This window comes from Centruroides sculpturatus, unplaced genomic scaffold (genome assembly GCF_000671375.1).
Source record: "Centruroides sculpturatus isolate CEXI.00-Female unplaced genomic scaffold, Cexi_2.0 scaffold485, whole genome shotgun sequence".
NCBI classification, from domain to species: Eukaryota; Metazoa; Arthropoda; class Arachnida; order Scorpiones; family Buthidae; genus Centruroides; species Centruroides sculpturatus.
This window is the reverse complement of record NW_019384760.1, coordinates 529,222-545,283: the sequence shown is the minus strand read 5'-3', so window position 1 is coordinate 545,283 and position 16,062 is coordinate 529,222. Positions and strand designations below refer to the sequence as shown.

Below are 16,062 nucleotides of genomic sequence, written 5' to 3'. Positions count from 1 at the left end.
TATCTTTTTGTACATTGTTCCAAATGCTATTTTGTAAGGGGAAGCTGATCCAAAGAACAGTTAAAAGTTTATTATTCTATTAAAAAGTTTTAGTTCCTTTAAAGTATGAAACAGTATAATTTTATTTATAATTACCACAGAGCCAAAATTTCTGTTATCAATATTTTTTATTATTCTGAAATTATTTGTGAGTAAAAATTTTAGATAGATAATTAATTTAATAGAATTTTATAAGATAACTTTTTACTTTCAATTTAAAAAAATATATAAACTGCAAAAATTTATTTCTTAATATATAATGCATTATGTAATTGATATATATATATATACCTTAATTTAAGACCTATTGTAAGTCAAAGCATGCCTTCCACACAGTTGCTAGTGAGTCCAATTCTAAAAATTAATCACTGTCCCTCTTTTAAATGCTTTGAATATTTCTAGTTATTCAAGATACTTCAGTTTGGCCAGGTCATCACTGTGTTGTAGTAACCAGGTGTCCTCAAATTTAACTTGCATGTTATCAATGGTGAACAAAGCTAATATGGTAGTGGAAAGACCTTTCTGAATTGTGTATTTATGCTCCTTGATCCTCATTAGACTATGAGCAGCTGCTCCAATATATTTACACGAATGGTTCACCCTATGATCATGAACAGGGATGCAATTTCTCACCAATTGGTCCTTATCATTTCTAATACTAGAAAAAACAGTAGGAGATCTCCTGTAAGCAATCTTGTTACTTGTAAAGCAGATGTTTCCTTGTAGATGCTAGCAAGGACCTTATTATAAGGATCAAATGAAAAGGACTTGTCTTCCAATTGAAATGGTTCATTTGTATGTTGTTAGAGTATAATAAGAGCATTGATAAGGTGTGCAGGGTATTCATATTGCCTGGCTATGCTTGAAATGTAATCTAGCTCTATTTTCCTATTCTTCACCATCAAACAGTGGGTGTTAGCCCTTCTTACAAGGACCTTAAGTTGGAGATCTTATAATTGAAAGGATCATACGATTTTGTATGGATGAAGAATGGAGCATATGACTTTTTTAGGAACACCTTGCAATGTTGCAATGTAATGTCTATGTCAAGGAAGGTGTTTTTTGTTCTACTCACAAACAGCGGCAATAAGTGTTATCATTGAAAGCCTTGATGAATGAAGATAGGTTCGGTTTTTTCTTCCAAATAATCAACACATCATCAACATATCTTGCATATAACATAATGCCATCATTAATACAAGATATTAACAATGTTAACAATGACACTATGTATTTGGGCTGCAGTTTGAAAAAAATGGAAGACCTATAAATTCCCACTGTTGCCTGTGTGTCTGTCCTTCCTTAATCTCATGAACAGAGTTAGATAGATGAAAACTGAGACAAGATATGGAAAGATTAGGGTCAGGAGGCCCCAATTAACTATATGTGAGCTTCTGATGCAAACCAGAAGTCATGTTATTTGAATTAAAAAATTTTCCTTTGAAAGGAGTTAGAAGATGGGCATGACTCTATTGCTAACAGGAAAAGTATGTTGTACAGGGCAAGACACTACTAATTTGAGGTGGAGAGTATATATCGGGTGGGCAAGCAAGAGTTCAGTGGGAGCCAAAATGTAGGCTTTGCAAGTTGCATGGGAGCCGCAGTTCTGTACTTTTTTATTCTGTACCACAGTTCTGTACCGTGATTTTATTATATAATATAAATATAATATAAAACAAATATTGAAATTTTTTAATAAACATATTTTCACAAAATTGTGGAAATAAAATTGTAAAAACAATAATAAAAAGCAGAAATTAACATTTTCAACAAGAGCCGCATGTAACTCAAAAAGAGCCGCATTTGCCCATGACTGTTCTATAATCTTTTAGAAGCGCATATGTGATGATGTGTTCAGGGGAGAATAGAGAAAAGAGGGACATAACACTCCATAACCAATACTTCTGGAAGATATTTTTTTATATACTTAAAACATAATAAGGGGGTAAGTTTGTATATAAAACTTTATACACAAATCTACCCTCACTAAGGGATGTTACATTTACATAGATACGTACTAAAAAGGGTACGTACTACTAATAATATTAATGACATACGAACGTATGAAGTATAATTGACCGATTGTACTCATGTTTACATTCGAGTTAATCCAAATTTAAATTTATAAATGTATTAATCTTTACACATTAATGGACACACCTTTACTGTCAAGCAATCCATTATAGTATTATACACAATGAATAAAGAGGATAACAATTGAAAAACTGTAGTTTTTTTTCTTTATTTAATATATAAATTAATGATTAATAATTCTGTAGAAGTCCATTCGCGTTTCTAAAATTAATATAACCTATATTTAATTATATCAAAGCTTACATGTTTGGGTTTATAATTTTTATTTATATAATTTTTTTAAGTAAGTAGCTTTGTAACTTTAATTAGAATTAAAAAATAATTGCTCATTATCGATCATTAATTATCTTTCCTACTCAAATCTTCTTATTTAATTCAACCATTAACTTACTTTTTAATTCTAATCAAGGAATACATAATTGCATTTAATCTATTCAGAATACATTTAGAACGTCATTAATATAGTAAAATTAAATTCTAAATTATTATTTAATTTAATAATAATAATAATAATAATTTAAAATGTATTTTAATTATTTTTTAAATTTCAAAAGTTGGCAAATAATTAAAATTTATTTTAAATTTACGAAATGGACCAATTAATCAAGATTNAAATGTTTCTTTCACAAGAAATGTATAAAATTACAGTACTGGACAGACGATAGGTCGCCTAACTCGCCGTAGCGTGACGCTAGACGGCGAAAAATATATATTTAATTATAATAAAGTTACAATAAATTAAGTTAATATATAATTATATATACAGTACCTAATTTATATATAATTAATATATAATTATATGTACAGTACCTAATTTATATATAATTATATGAACAGACGATACTAAACTCAATTTATCCGCCTAAACGTCCGTAGCGTGGCGCTACGGACGGCGGGAAAGTAGTTCGGCTGCCCGATGACGTTTTACTTATTATAGGAGTTATTTTTACCATTGTTTACGGATACTGCCACAATTTTTATAGGAATCATAACTATAGGAAACGGTTTTATAGGGGGATCTACTGTATTTATAATACAATTTGCATGAGTGTTAGTTACTACAGCTCTCTCCACAACTGTGTATGCCCTGAGACTTTCACATTAATAAATCCATCTCTTGCCATACTACAATGTATCTTAACATATGTACTAACAAGAACAGTATATCAAACTTTTATTTTAACAAATTGAAAATATCAGTTAAATGTACCAGTAATCATAATTCGGATAAAAAAAAAAAGTATTTGAATTAAAATTAAAAATCAATGTTTTACACTAAAACATTATTGAATTGCATTATAAACTGTATAATATAAATATTTTTAAAATGGAATATTTGAAATAGTATACTATAATATGTGTATGCTATCATCTGCTCTATAGAAAAATTTCTCACATCTTATATGAATATTATTGATATGAATGCTTTAAACATTACAGAAATATCTTGTGATTTTTTTTTTTTGCAGAAATTAGAAGATATACAATAGAAAGAATTATCTATTTCATGTGTTTATTTTTTATTACTGAATATACTGTACAAATATTACATATACATATAATTAATAAATTTTAACAATTAATACAGAATTAATTCATAAATTACATATGTTAACCAAAATTAATGAATGTGAATTAATTTTATATAGTGCTATTTTTGACTTAGAATATGTCAGTATACACACTCTTAAACTTTTTATAGTCCTCAGAAGGAAGAAAATCTCAGATCCTTTGAAAGAAGCATTGCAAACAAATTCATGCATTGTAACATTGTTAAAAGATTTGTATTTTTTATCTTGTCATGGTATGTTAACAATGCTATTATGAAATGATCATTTGATTATTTGGTATTTGTTGGTAAACAAATGCAAGTGACTTCACATTATTAATAATAGAAATTATTAGAGTTATAATAAATTAAGAAAATATACATGCAGAAACAAAAGTAAGATGCACCATTTTTCAGTTTACATGAGAATAATACTATTGTGCCAAATCTAATGGAATTGACAATTCAGACACCATCATTCAAATGTAAAGGTTAACTACAAAATATATTTCAAGTGAATCTATTTGTCCTCATTTTAAAAGAAATTTCATGAATCAATTTATTTTAAATAAATATCCCATAATAAACCAAACCTGGTTTTATGATATCTAGACAGATTAAATATATTACAATAAATCTAATTTTTTTTACTATAAATTAATTCATAAAATAGCTTTAAAATAGTAAATTCATTCAAAGCATATTTTTAATTTAAGTGTCAGTATTATATTTGATTGAGTGTCTATATTGTTGATTTTATGCTATGATCTCATTCTCATAACAGCTGTAGTGGTAGCTATTTTCTTTTGTCTTTTTATCTTATTGAAGACACAAGCCTATTTAAATCTATGACATGTGTGTTTAAATGTATGGCTTGACAGCTAGATGGTCAAGGCAGTAAAGGCCTGCTTTTCTGGGGACCCAGGATTGAATATGGACAGTGATGCCTAGGAATTTTTCATAGGCAGTTTGTCCCAATACTCTGTTTTATCCATCTTGGCTGTCCTCATTTAAGCCTGGCCACACAGGGAAGAAAGCGTGAAAGATAAAATACCTATGGCTTATGTTAATAGTATTATGCTACAAAACATCAAATGTAAGGGAAGTGTGAAGATGGTAGTACTGATAATTTGACATAGTTTAGAAGTTATAAAAAAAGATTTTTACTCTGTGGTGTTTATCCTTTATCTGATGGAATCTTAAAATAAATAAATGGTTGCATTAAGAATGTCAATTATCGTATATCTGTGCAGATAAGACAACCTTCAGATAAGATGAGGTATAAATTTTCATCAAAGTTTTATAGTTTTAGCATATATCTGTCCTATAAGATGACCCCTAAACTTTCAACGGCCTATGAATTTAGTTTAGATTAGTGATCATTATCTGGATAATAACACTGTATAGCATATACGGAATTATGTCCTATTCGTAATTTTTTGAAAGAACTTCAAATTTTATTTTCTTGCATCTGGCAGCACCGCCTTGCGATTGTTGCAAAACATTCACACTGATTCAGGCATTTAGGTAATGACCATGACTATTCACAGAAATGTTGTATGGGCTATTTTATTTTGTGGACATACCCTACTCTCTACTAGTAAATAATTATGGTTTCTCTGTTTTTTTATAATGATTTATTTACATTTATGTAAATATTATTACAATTTATTACATTTATATAAATTTCAATCTAATTGTTTTTGTATCTGTCCTATAAGATGACCCCGGATTTTGGGGGTCTTTTTTTATGATTTAACTCTCGTCTTATCTGCACAGATATACGGTAATATTTTTATAGAAAAATAACACTGATTTTACATAATAAAATTATTACATGAAATTCTTTAATATTTGCTTTGTAGGTACAGATAACCCCCGTATAACACGGTAGTTACATTCCAAAAAATTGCCGTGTTATGCGAATCCGTGTTATACGAAACAAAGAACTAATACGAAAAGGAGGGTTAGGTTCCAAAAATTAAAAAACATGCTAGTATATTTTCATAATTAAGATAAATATCTTCATTAAAATTTTTTTAAGTGATACATATTAATATAAATTAAACAATGTTTTCTTCGTCATCACTAAAAACACTATTAATTAACCGAGAGCGTTTTCTTTTTGGCAAGTTATCCTTATCCTCTGAGCATTTTTCTGCATTATCTTCAGATCCATGCTTTACCTTTTGCAAAATGTATGTAATTTTAGATTGCTTGCTTCTAGTTAAAAGGTCTTTATAAATTTCCTTATATGGTGCTAAGCACTTATGAAGAATAAAGCAAGTATGGAATAAGGGAAAAACATTCGGCAACATCAGAAGCAGAAGCGTCACGATCTGGCAACATTGAAACAAGTTTCGAGAAGGACCACCTGTATTGACAGAAGGCGAGAAGAGAAAATTTACATACTTGAGTACTAATAGTTCACGAAAATAATAATTTTCGTGAACTACAGTATTATTACTTAAGTATGTAAAAATTTATTACATTTCCTGTTGTACGAGGGTTTTACCCAATTCTCAAACTGTGTCAGAGCGAATCCATGCTATAAAAGTGCCGTGTTATACGGGGGTTACTTGTATATACTATAAATAAGTTAAATAAGTTTTATTGATAATGATAATTTCTAATTTTAAATGCATAAAAAATTAATATTTTAATAAAAATTAATTTCCTTAATTTATTACATTTTTAGCTGTCGTGCTCCCATTGCTAGTTTAGAATGTATGGAAGAAGGATTGCTTTCTAGTGACAGTTCAATGACTACTAATCCACCAAGTCGACAGATTTCATTGTCAACTCCAGCAACAATGAGATACAAGTTAGTTTACTAATTAAACTATAAATTGATATTATGAAAAGTACTTAAATTATATTGAATTAAATATAAATTTTAATTGTTATAAAGAATTCTTAATAAAATTGTATTAACACAAAAATAAATAAATAAATATATATATATATAATTGGGTAATATTTGATTATTTGAGCATAATTTCAGGGCTGTCACACAGTCTGTTCTTAAGGTACTACAGTAGTCCCCTTTTTTAAAGGAAGTCATTAAAATACGTTTTGTGCAAAAAGTCTCTAAAGACCTGTTTTGTACTCTACAATTTTATTCAATATATTCATTATATATTTCAAATGTGATCAAGTGTGTTTGTGGTGTATTGTGTTGTATTGATACTAGTGATGCCACGAATAGTGATTTTGCTGAATACCGAATACGAAATATTTGGCTATTTGGCTGTAGGTAAAATATGTGTACATTTTGCAGGTGACAGGTTACAACCTGTCTCATTGCGGTGGGAGCAGTAGCAACACCGTGGGCGCATTTGTTTTATTTGTGAGTAGATCGTGTCATGACATGCATTATTTGTTTATTGTTACATCAAATTGTGTTACTAATAGTCCTTATTACTAAAAAATATCACTGCATCACTTTATATGAAAACTATTTGCCTACATTGGACGGCAGACCTTTACAAGTGGTGGTCAGCAAACGTAAAACAGTATCCAAGCCTGACAGAATTCGCTAAGATTTATCTATCGTCTCTCGGCAGTAGTGTATATAGTGAGAGGCTATTTTCAGAAGCAGGTATAGTTTATGAGGAAAAATGCAATCGTTTGCTATCAACAAATGTTGAAAAAATTGTTTCCATTCATCACAACTTGCCACAGATAGATTTTCAGTATTAAATGTAATAATTTGTGATTAAAATAAATACGTTTTTGAGTAATATGTGTTTTTTTTTTATGATTTGATATTCGGTATTCGGCCGAATAGTATGCAACATTTAGCCAAATACTGAATATTAAAAAAACTAGCCGAATACCGAATAGTAGCTGAATATTCGTGGTATCTCTAATTGATACACAATAGGCATCAAGAGCGAATGCAGTTGAGGAATTATGTCAACAGATAATAGAAGTATAACAATTATTAAAAGACATGACATCAAATAATAAATTGTGGTCTTTGTGTTGTAAGGATAATTATAATTATCAACACTTTTCTTGCAAATCACTAACAGGTTATTTTATTTATGGATCCCAATTGATTCAGGTACAATCATTACAACGTGATGGGTACAAGAAATCGCGGGGTGACGTTAACTTGTCGCGTGACAATATGTATCTTCTATACGCGTGATAAAATCTAACTTAACCTAACTTACTAAGGAAAATATAAGAAGGATAGGATAGCAAGAAGGAAAATAGAAGGAAAAAACAACTTCACCCGGGACTTTCCTCGTTCTTTCCGATATGATTTTGCGCTCTAGGTCGGATCCTTTTTATTTGGCACTCTCTTCCCAACTCTTACTGTGTCCTCGGATCTACTTCCTTAGTGAAGTAAAGTGTCTTCAGTTTTCCTGTCGTTGGGCCTTCAGCCGTGGGGTCTCTGATTCTCTCCAGTCCGTCGCTTGACCCTCCCGAGAAGTCTCTCTTTCTTCGGCTCTCAGTCAAGTCTGGAGTTCACCTCGACACGTCTTATTCTCCACGTGTCTCCCTCGATTCTGTCTCTTCTTACCTCTTCCGTCCCCTCTACACACCCTTCTTTGTTCTCCTCTCTCAGAGGGGGGTAATTTCCTGCACTATTGTTCTTTGCGATTCACAGAATCGCTAATCCCCCCTAAAGGCTATAACGGTCATGGAATGTTCTAGAATGAACACACAAAGAAATCGAAGAAATAGGGAAAGAATATTAGAACTAAAAATATGTATATACCAATAATAATAAAATAAACGTATGCNGATTTCCGTTTAGTTGATGGAATTCACAATGTAAGTAAACTCTTTTGTAAATAATTATCAAATAAATAAATAAATAAATATATATATATATAATTGGGTAATATTTGATTATTTGAGCATAATTTCAGGGCTGTCACACAGTCTGTTCTTAAGGTACTACAGTAGTCCCCTTTTTTAAAGGAAGTCATTAAAATACGTTTTGTGCAAAAAGTCTCTAAAGACCTGTTTTGTACTCTACAATTTTATTCAATATATTCATTATATATTTCAAATGTGATCAAGTGTGTTTGTGGTGTATTGTGTTGTATTGATACTAGTGATGCCACGAATAGTGATTTTGCTGAATACCGAATACGAAATATTTGGCTATTTGGCTGTAGGTAAAATATGTGTACATTTTGCAGGTGACAGGTTACAACCTGTCTCATTGCGGTGGGAGCAGTAGCAACACCGTGGGCGCATTTGTTTTATTTGTGAGTAGATCGTGTCATGACATGCATTATTTGTTTATTGTTACATCAAATTGTGTTACTAATAGTCCTTATTACTAAAAAATATCACTGCATCACTTTATATGAAAACTATTTGCCTACATTGGACGGCAGACCTTTACAAGTGGTGGTCAGCAAACGTAAAACAGTATCCAAGCCTGACAGAATTCGCTAAGATTTATCTATTGTCTCTCGGCAGTAGTGTATATAGTGAGAGGCTATTTTCAGAAGCAGGTATAGTTTATGAGGAAAAGCGCAATCGTTTGCTATCAACAAATGTTGAAAAAATTGTTTCCATTCATCACAACTTGCCACAGATAGATTTTCAGTATTAAATGTAATAATTTGTGATTAAAATAAATACGTTTTTGAGTAATATGTGTTTTTTTTTTATGATTTGATATTCGGTATTCGGCCGAATAGTATGCAACATTTAGCCAAATACTGAATATTAAAAAAACTAGCCGAATACCGAATAGTAGCTGAATATTCGTGGTATCTCTAATTGATACACAATAGGCATCAAGAGCGAATGCAGTTGAGGAATTATGTCAACAGATAATAGAAGTATAACAATTATTAAAAGACATGACATCAAATAATAAATTGTGGTCTTTGTGTTGTAAGGATAATTATAATTATCAACACTTTTCTTGCAAATCACTAACAGGTTATTTTATTTATGGATCCCAATTGATTCAGGTACAATCATTACAACGTGATGGGTACAAGAAATCGCGGGGTGACGTTAACTTGTCGCGTGACAATATGTATCTTCTATACGCGTGATAAAATCTAACTTAACCTAACTTACTAAGGAAAATATAAGAAGGATAGGATAGCAAGAAGGAAAATAGAAGGAAAAAACAACTTCACCCGGGACTTTCCTCGTTCTTTCCGATATGATTTTGCGCTCTAGGTCGGATCCTTTTTATTTGGCACTCTCTTCCCAACTCTTACTGTGTCCTCGGATCTACTTCCTTAGTGAAGTAAAGTGTCTTCAGTTTTCCTGTCGTTGGGCCTTCAGCCGTGGGGTCTCTGATTCTCTCCAGTCCGTCGCTTGACCCTCCCGAGAAGTCTCTCTTTCTTCGGCTCTCAGTCAAGTCTGGAGTTCACCTCGACACGTCTTATTCTCCACGTGTCTCCCTCGATTCTGTCTCTTCTTACCTCTTCCGTCCCCTCTACACACCCTTCTTTGTTCTCCTCTCTCAGAGGGGGGTAATTTCCTGCACTATTGTTCTTTGCGATTCACAGAATCGCTAATCCCCCCTAAAGGCTATAACGGTCATGGAATGTTCTAGAATGAACACACAAAGAAATTGAAGAAATAGGGAAAGAATATTAGAACTAAAAATATGTATATACTAATAATAATAAAATAAACGTATGCCGATATGGCCACCGGCCACAAAATCATTGCAATATCCTGAATTCAACAGTATCTTCAAGAAAATAAATTAGAAATTTTTGTATATGTTATCTGTTTGGAATTTGATACTGTAAGAAATAAGAAAATTAAATAAAGCCTTGCAATCAAAAATTATAATTATATATAAAGCTGCATGTTTAATAGAAATATAATCTCTTTCTTTATATCAGATGAGAGAAAATATTTTTGATAAATATGAAAATTTACTTTTAGAGCTGAACAAATCAACATAGTTTGAAGAGAAACAAAAAAGAAAGATTAAGAAATGAGATAATCAAGAATCAATCAATAAAAAAATTTTCACAAAAAAATGTTTTGAAAATGAAAGGGATAATAGATGTTTTGATTTCACAGCTAAAATGGAGACATGAAAAGTTATAGAATAAAATATTTTCTTGAATTATAAATGTTAGTGTAATGCCTGTACCTTTAATATCAGACTCCCCTTATATAATTATTTATATGGAAATATCATAGATTGTAGATAAACTTACTATGTAAAAAAATTAAAATAAGAACTCTCCTTGCTTTTTAGCTCATTTGTGGCACAGTATGGCAATGGGCTGGATGAACTGACCTCACAGGCTGTAGTTTGGTGACCCATTCTGGAATATTCTAAATAAAAAATTAACTTATTTCTAATTATTACATTTATTATTAATTAGCCTTAACATAGCTCAATAAAAATCCAGCAGATTGTTTGGTACTTCATGGTGTTTCAAGTATTTTTTCAAAATAAAAACTTGAAATGTGACTCTTATTGATCATTTATAGCAGGGATGGCCAACTTTTGTGTACATAAGATCTACTTTTTATATTAAAAATGTGTTGCGATTGACTCGTTGTCATAGGCATAATCTAAGTCAGCGATGGGCATTCTGCCGCCTGAATTGCATAAAATGTGTATAAATATATCAATTTCCTAGCTTAAAGTGGGCCCCTTTATCCGATTTTTTTAAACAAATGAATTACGTAGAATGTTTCTTTATTAATAAAAACAGACTCAAATATTTTATTTTTTGTTCGTAAAAATAACATTAACTTATAGTATGCAGCAAAAATTCAAACGTTATTTTCTACAACTTATGTATGTGAATAGTTTTTCCTGCAATGAATTTAGTAAAAATTAAAACGAGAAACCGGCTAACAGACTCACCTCGAAACTAATTTAAAACTAGCAGTGACTAATATTTAATCAAATATTTTTGATACATTACGTTTACATCAGTTATAGAAGCTACATTAAGTATACCTATTCTATTTTATAATTATGTATAAACAAATAATTGTGATTTACCGGCATTTCCCCCCTCTTTTATCTTGTACGTGGCCGGCGTTAGTTCAAAAGTTTTGAAATGCGGCCCTTACACAGTAAAAGGTTGCCCATCCCTGGTCTTAGTGACGAGGGGGAGGGAGGTGTGAAATACATACTAAGTTTAGACAGAAAAGAAAAGCCACAATTTAATTTAAAACACGAAGAAAAGGTACTTACATTTTAAACAGAAGAAAAATTGAAACTCAACGTTGTCACTTTCGGGGACCACCACTTCACCCTTCTTCTCTCTACCGTGTCTTGACCTACTCTCTCTGTCCCTTCTTTTTTTCAGTTTTATGACCTTTGTCTACATTTCTTATTCCCCTTTTACAACTGTACGCAAATGTATTGCACATGGACCGACAAAACCACATCTGAGGGAGAACGAGGAGATCTGATATCATTACAGTTCACGTGTTGCGTTCGGTTACAACTTACAAGTGTAACACATTAAGTCAAGCCATCGCAAGTGATCGACCAAAATTGGTTTTGCGATCGACTTGTTGGCCACCCCTGATTTATAGGAGTTGGACAAAATAATTCAAACACCCATGTTTTACACACTCGAATTTTTCCTAAAGCATGTGCTGTCACAGGTACCAACCACCCTTTGTTCTCATTTGCATAACTTATATCACTGTTGGTAAACTTCATTACTTTTGTTGTTGAAAAATCCATTTGCATGATTTGGGGCATGATTGTGTCAGATCTAACAAACTTAAACTCCCTGTCAAGCCTGGCAGAGGGACCTGTATGGTTTGGAGTGTAATATCATTCATCTCATTGGGTCTTATAGTTGTCTGCGTATTCTGAGTGACTACATTCCATGATCCAAATTTTATTTTCAGATGGTAATGCAATCTTTCAGGATGACAATGCTCCTATCCATACTACTGGGTGTGTTCAATCCTGGTTTGAGGAGCATGAAACTGAAGTTAAGCGTCTACATTGGCCACCCCAATTATGAGACTTGAATATTATTTAGCCTATGTGGAGCATTCTTGAGAAAAAGGTTAGGAATAGATTTCCACTAACTCCTTCTGTCAAGGAATTAGCATTAGTATTGGTTGAAGAATGGTACAAAATTGACATTATTGTTGTTTGTGATTTATATTCATCCATTCCTCAACATATTTCAGCTGTATTATTTGCAAAAGTGGGCCTAACCCTTATTAGTAAACAAAAAATGATATTTCATTGGTGTTTGAATTATTTTGGCCAACCCCTGTATGTCTGAATTACCGTACTCACTTTTTAATATTCTTATGCATTTTGAAACTATTTTCTACAATTTAAATGATATTTTGTGAGGATGGTCAAAATGACTTTCTAGTGGCTGTTCTTGATATGAGGAAAGTGTGCTATTCTAGTGTTAAACAAAGAATTTATCAAGATACTTTAGTATATTGCATTATTTCTTATAAGGCATTATTTTCAATTTTCATCAACAAATGGAATATTTTTAAAATTTATTCATTATTCTATTTTGTAATAATGGCAAAATCTGAAAATAAACACAGTTTTATATTATGTTATCTTTACAAAAATAAGAAATTTGTTAATGATAAATTAAATAAATGATGGAAAACATTCATATGAAAATTTTTGAAATTTTTATTTTAAAACTGAGCAATTGTAATGAAGTTTGAATTAATAAATCATTGATTTAATTTTTATAGGAATTTGGGAAAATCTGGATTAAAAGTTTCTGTCATTGCACTAGGTAAGTTTATATTAATTTAAATAAAATTATTTATGAATTATAGAATATATTTTGATAATATTTTTTATAGTAATTTTTATCATATATATAAAATGAAAAATATTTACTTAAATTTCAAGTTTTGATAATATCATGATCATTGACTAGCTGAACACATCTTCAAACATTGTATTACAAATATTACTTGTATGCTAGTGTAAGAAAATTAGATAGATTTTTTTCATTATACTGAAAAGATTTAAATGTTTATCACATCACAGTTTTTAACAAGAATTTTTTTATAAAATTCAAAATGTTATATTGCTTTTATATTTCAAGAATTTAAGAATTGAGAGGCTTGATAGAAAAATGGTATATCCCACATTAGAAAGTTTTCAAGAAAAAGCTGGTTTTGTGTTTAATTCATCAATATTTTAATATGCAACATTTTTTTTAATGTAGGTGTACAAACCCATGGAACTTGCAACTGAACCATAAAAATTTCTTAGAAGATGGATCAATAATGTACACAAATCTAAATTTGTTAATATCTTATTTTTTTGTAGTTTTGCAGAATACACCATTTTTCTATCAATCCCTTCAATTGTCTGTTAAAGGATTACCTCAAAAAGAAATTATTACTTATTTTTAAAAGGGATATTTTCAAAGGATATTGATATAGAAATAAATTCTTATTTTTGATGCTATGTTTACAATATTCAGTTTATATCTTGTTTATTACCACCAGTCATTTATCCATAAACTCATTAGTAATCTAATTTTTATGAAAATTCTTCAACAAGAAACATAATCATAGATATATTCCAGATATATGTTGATTTGATTCTATATAGTTCTACAGTTTTCTTGTTATTAGTGAAGTGTTAAGAAAAACTTTTTAAACTGTAATGAAAAGGAAATCTTTGGAGAAAAACTTTCTTCAATAAAAACAGTAACCCCTTGTTATATTGCTCATCAGATATGTGATGCTTTTTTTATTTTCCAAATATAAAAGCCTTTAGCCAATATTTAAAAAAAAAAATTAGTTTCTATTGCAATTTATCATTGATCATGAAACTATCGTTGTATGAAATGTAACCAACAAAAAAAGCAAGTCAGCATGGAGATAGAAAAGGATTTTGTTTATATATCTTTTATTAACAACTGTCAGTTCTACTTCAAAATGATAATTAGTATGTCAATAAATTCGATATTTGTGTTCATTTGTGTTCTTTGAGGCACAAAATATTCAAATGTACATTTTAAGGTTTTAGAAATGACTCTGAATAAGAACTCTGAATGCTGAGAATCTGAAAATAAAACTTCATAAAAATACATTCAGAACTTGCTAATGTGAAATCATTTCTTCATTACAACAATAAACACATTTCCAAAATTATGCATCTAGTATTATAATTAGAACTATAGTATTATAGTATTATAATTAGAACTAACTTCTGCCAGACCCTCTATAGTTTCCAGACAGCCCCATATTAATTTCTGCAACTGAAGAAAGGTCTTTCAGAACTTTCTGAAATGTATCTATCGTTGACAAGTATTTTCCTTCTAACAAGGAGACACAAAGGGTCACTGACTCTTCAACATCTGTTCAAAAGTAGATTACTGAATAAGCAGGATGAATAGGTATGGTGACAGTTGAGCTATGTATAGTACAAGTCAAGAGAGAGTAACTTATTGCAGGAAATCCTCAGATGTAGATGATGAAAATAAGAAAATATCTAGCATTATTTCTTGAATTAAATAATCAACTCAGTCAAAACTTCAGACTATGAGGCGTTAAATAGAATTCTATTTAATACCTCATAGTCTGAAATTTTGATTGAGTTAACTGTTGGCGTGACATCCAAGCCAAGTATTTAATACACCTAACAAAATAATCAACTCTTTTATTATAATGATGCTGTACTTTCAACAGTAAATATTAATAATGTATGAAATAAAATTTATGTATTAATCATATAATGTATTTCACACATCAAATACAGATACTAATTAAATTAATTCAAGTAAAAGTTGTATATTAAAAATAATCAATAAATTTTTCTTGTGACTATTTCATTTATAATTTTATATTCATTGTTACAGGGACCTGGGTGAATTTTGGCTCACAGCTTTCTGAAGAGGTATGAACATTTCATTCAATAAGAATATACTGTCTGTATTCAATAATGATTGAATTACTGAATTGTCTGAATTGCCCATCTATCAAAAGAGATAGATGGGCAATTCAGAGAATTGGATATGGTACTAATTTCAATTAAACTATTGTTTCTGCAAATAATAATAATTTTTAATGCATTATTTATTTATGATAACATTTTCAGAAAAAGTAATAGAATTGTAAATTTTAATTTGGGTAAGGTATTGAAAATAACTAATATAAATTTTTGTACTTTGGCATTTCTTAAATTGAAAATTAAAATAATAAATTTTTATTGATTTTTTTTTTTTCATTTTAAAACTACAGTAATACCCCGAACTTAGCGATACGAACCCGCAATAGGTGGGACCGAGTGATAACCGCGTAAGTCGAATTTGCGTAAGTCGGGGTATAATTTCGCAGTTTGTGTAAAATCCAAGTCGGATGTATGTAAGCTAATAAATGTTCTCGTTAATATTATCTCGTCTTTTGATTCGTTCACGGTTACAGGCGGCACGTCCAGG

The 16,062-nt window shown here is 30.3% G+C and overlaps 1 protein-coding gene across 3 annotated transcripts in view; it reads left to right on the top strand.

The window, feature by feature from the left end:
* LOC111628791 (voltage-gated potassium channel subunit beta-2-like) overlaps window positions 1-16,062 on the top strand; it is a 93,880-nt gene that overhangs the window by 22,723 nt on the left and 55,095 nt on the right. For all 3 annotated transcript variants that reach the window (XM_023372638.1, XM_023372637.1, XM_023372636.1), the window contains 3 exons: window positions 6,381-6,506; window positions 13,355-13,398; window positions 15,484-15,521. In XM_023372638.1, coding sequence (XP_023228406.1) covers window positions 6,381-6,506; window positions 13,355-13,398; window positions 15,484-15,521 — 208 coding nt within the window. The remainder of the gene's footprint in view (window positions 1-6,380; window positions 6,507-13,354; window positions 13,399-15,483; window positions 15,522-16,062) is intronic.